General features: G+C 45.6%; 1 protein-coding gene across 1 annotated transcript; it reads left to right on the forward strand.

Moving 5' to 3' along the window:
* On the forward strand, positions 392-3186 carry LOC8075607 (thioredoxin-like protein YLS8). Its single transcript, XM_002444285.2, has 2 exons — positions 392-641; positions 2555-3186. The coding sequence occupies exons 1-2, from the start codon at positions 522-524 to the stop codon at positions 2861-2863; spliced, it is 429 nt and encodes a 142-aa protein (XP_002444330.1). The 5' UTR covers positions 392-521; the 3' UTR covers positions 2864-3186.

Below are 3409 nucleotides of genomic sequence, written 5' to 3' on the forward strand. Positions count from 1 at the left end.
CTAACCATCATGCCACATAATTGCCACGACATGTCCAGTTGTTTTATTTGGCCAAAAAAAATATATTTCTCACCAAGTAAATAAAACGGATTAAAATGTATTCCTTCATCCATTCCAAGCACGCAACATAAGTCTATGTTTGTGATTTCTTATTAGGTTAGAGGATTTTTTTTTTGCAAATAAAATGCAAATAAATAAAAAATAAAAAGGTACCATGATATTGAGACCGAGAGCAGCTCCAAGGGCCCAACTCCAATGTACCACGGCTGATCCATCCCACAGGCCCAACTGCGTGTATTGGGCCAGAAGCACCCGGACCCCGTTGCAGCCGAGGCGGTGCGCGAGGCGTGTCCGTATTGGGGCCTTGCCCCGGTGCCACCAGATCCACAAGTAGGTTTCGGCCTTCGGGAGCTCCTCCTCCTGTCCTTCTCGCCGAAAAGCAGCGCAGCACCCGCAGCGACAGGAGAGAACTCGAGAAGCCCCGGAGGAGGAGCAGCCGTCGGGGGGTCGGGGGGAAGAAGATGTCGTACCTGCTGCCGCATCTGCACTCGGGGTGGGCGGTGGACCAGGCCATCCTCGCCGAGGAGGAGCGCCTCGTCATCATCCGCTTCGGCCACGACTGGGACGAGACCTGCATGCAGGTATCGAGAGCAAACCTCCTAACCCTAGATTCTAATTTCTAGCCATCCTCGATCTGTGCCTGTGCGATTCCCTTGCGTTTGGTTTCTGTTTGCCCTACTTTGGGTTTGGGGGTGAGTCGTCGCTGGGGGCGATGGGGGTTTGTGAGGTTATTGAATTCGTGGAGGGCGGAGGCTGTGCGCAATTCAGGAAATTGGGGGGGGGGGGGGGGGGGTGTTCCGGCGATGATTTTAATTCAGGAGGATCGAGTCAAGGGTTCTGATTACTGATGCTATAGGTGAGCTGTAACAGTTTTTTTTGCTGCTTTGGTCTCTGCAATCCGTGCGGCCTTCATGTTAATTACTTAATTAGTGAGCACGAGTAGAGATTGCTTATGTTAGGGTAATTCTGATGAAGTGGTGATAATCAGGTTCTAGAGGACTCAGAGTTTGCTTGGCCGATTAAAACATGTGGGAGGACCATTGTTATGATCTGTAAACTCACCATTTAGCATCTGGCGTCACTAAACTCTTCCTTGGCTAGTACCAATAAAGTGTAAGATGGTGCTATCTTCGGTTTTTCTGTTCTCAGGGGATATATTGTGAGTAAAAGTCTCTCCTTTTTTTTCCCTGGTAAAACAAAGCTTTTATTCCACATAGGGATTTAAATTAACTTGCAGTTAACTTCCTTTTTTTTTTAAGCCTTCTGTGATGAAACTGAAGTACCAGTAAGGCAGTACCTTGCTACTAAGGCCCTGTTTGGCATGGCTCCACTTCACTAGTGAAGTTGTTTTTTTGGGCTTCAGCTCCATGAACAGCTCTATCGGTGGAGCTGGAGCCATTTTGGTAAACTGTTTGGCAAAACAACTCTTTCCTTAAAATGTGCTCTCACAGAACGCCACGTAGGATGAGGTGAAGCCGGGAGAAGCCACTATTTTTGGCTCCTTCACACCCCAAAGCTCTGTGAGAGCACGTTTTTAGGGGCTTCATTGGTGAAGCCATTCTATTTTACCCTGTTTGGCACAAAACGGCTCCAAACGGCTCCTGAAGCCGCTGGAGAAGCCGTGCCAAACGGGGCCTAAGTTATGAACTGGTGCAATTGTTTGTGCTTGCTGCTTTCTTGCTTGCGGTAGCCTGTCCTTTTGTCTTGAGGTATGTGGAAACAATAGAGAGTTAGTTGAGTTTTAGGGGTATATTCTACAGCTCTGCTTACTTGTGTATATACTGCATAAGAGAACTATGAACTGCAGCAGTTCACTGATTTAGGTTTGTCATGGTTGGTCCTCAAGTTGATTGGTGCGGAGACAGATAATTACCCAAGGTTTGTGGATTTCGCCGCAACTGTTGGGTGATAAATAAGGATGGGGACGGTGCTCCAAACGGGTACCCGCGGTTCTTCTTTAGTGTAACTAAATGAACTAAATGGAAAAAATGAGGGAAGAAATTGTCTATTTAGTTCATTAAATTACACTAGAGAAGAACTGCGGGTATCCATTTGGAGGGCCATCCCCATCCTTACTGATTAAATTATAAGAACAAACTGTTGCTTAGTGGCCTGGGTTGTATTGTAGCATTGCATGTTACAGTTATGTCCACCTGATTCTTTTTTACTGCCATACTATATTTGTTATGTTTAAATTTGGAACAGAAGTGGTTAGGATTTTTTGTTTTGTTATAGGTCAATAGTACATCTGTACTCATGTTGCAAGCCAATCGGCAACTTCGGTACTTGATTTTTTTTGCTATTCATTTATCAATGAAATTGAGGTGAAGTAGCTGTCTGATCTTTTCATCAATGCTTTCTGAAAATCATGTCCATGGCCCTTACCATTTTTAAAATTCTCACTTGGTCATATGATTTGGTTCCACAATAATTTAGCACTGTTGCGTGTTTTGAGTTTTGACTTTATTCTGACTCGCTCTTGTTAATGTTTTAGATGGATGAAGTGCTGGCAGCAGTAGCTGAGACCATAAAGAACTTTGCAGTCATCTACCTTGTCGACATCACGGAGGTCCCTGATTTCAACACCATGTATGAGCTGTACGACCCTTCGACGGTGATGTTCTTCTTCCGGAACAAGCACATCATGATTGATCTCGGGACAGGAAACAACAACAAGATCAACTGGGCCCTGAAGGACAAGCAAGAGTTCATCGACATCGTGGAGACTGTTTACAGGGGTGCCCGGAAAGGCCGCGGTCTGGTGATCGCCCCAAAGGACTACTCCACCAAGTACCGTTACTAAGAAGGCCGGCATTCGCGCCGGGCAGCAGCAGCAGCTTACTAGCCTACTAGTATGTTCTCCCCCCCCCCCTCCCCCCCCCCTGTGCAATCTACTGTGGGGATGTTTACTTGGACTATCGGTCCGACAGGTGATGCTTAACTGTATCTTGGCATGCCCTAGTATATTCAGTCGCTGGCGAGCGATGCTTAACTGTATTTTGGCATGCCATTGTGAACTTGTGAAGTTGTGATTTGAGGTGATTGATCGAGTGTTAAACGAACAGCTTTGTTCTCCCTTTTATATGCTTATATATACTAATAAGAAACGGTTACTGGTTTGGAACATGGGAACTGAATATGGCTTCCTTTGGTATTTTTATCAATGATGAGTACTCCTCACCCTGTAACTTCTAACTTCCATATTGTTTAGATAAGGAGCCAAATGAAAAGGCTAAAAACTTGAGAAGTCACTGCCAAGTCTGTACCCGTTTTGTTTAAATAATCGCGATGGCAGTGATGGTGCAAATTCAGGTGCCTTTTTAAGGACGTGACGGGAGACGGCACCTTT

This window comes from Sorghum bicolor, chromosome 7 (genome assembly GCF_000003195.3).
Source record: "Sorghum bicolor cultivar BTx623 chromosome 7, Sorghum_bicolor_NCBIv3, whole genome shotgun sequence".
In the NCBI taxonomy this organism is placed as follows: domain Eukaryota; kingdom Viridiplantae; phylum Streptophyta; class Magnoliopsida; order Poales; family Poaceae; genus Sorghum; species Sorghum bicolor.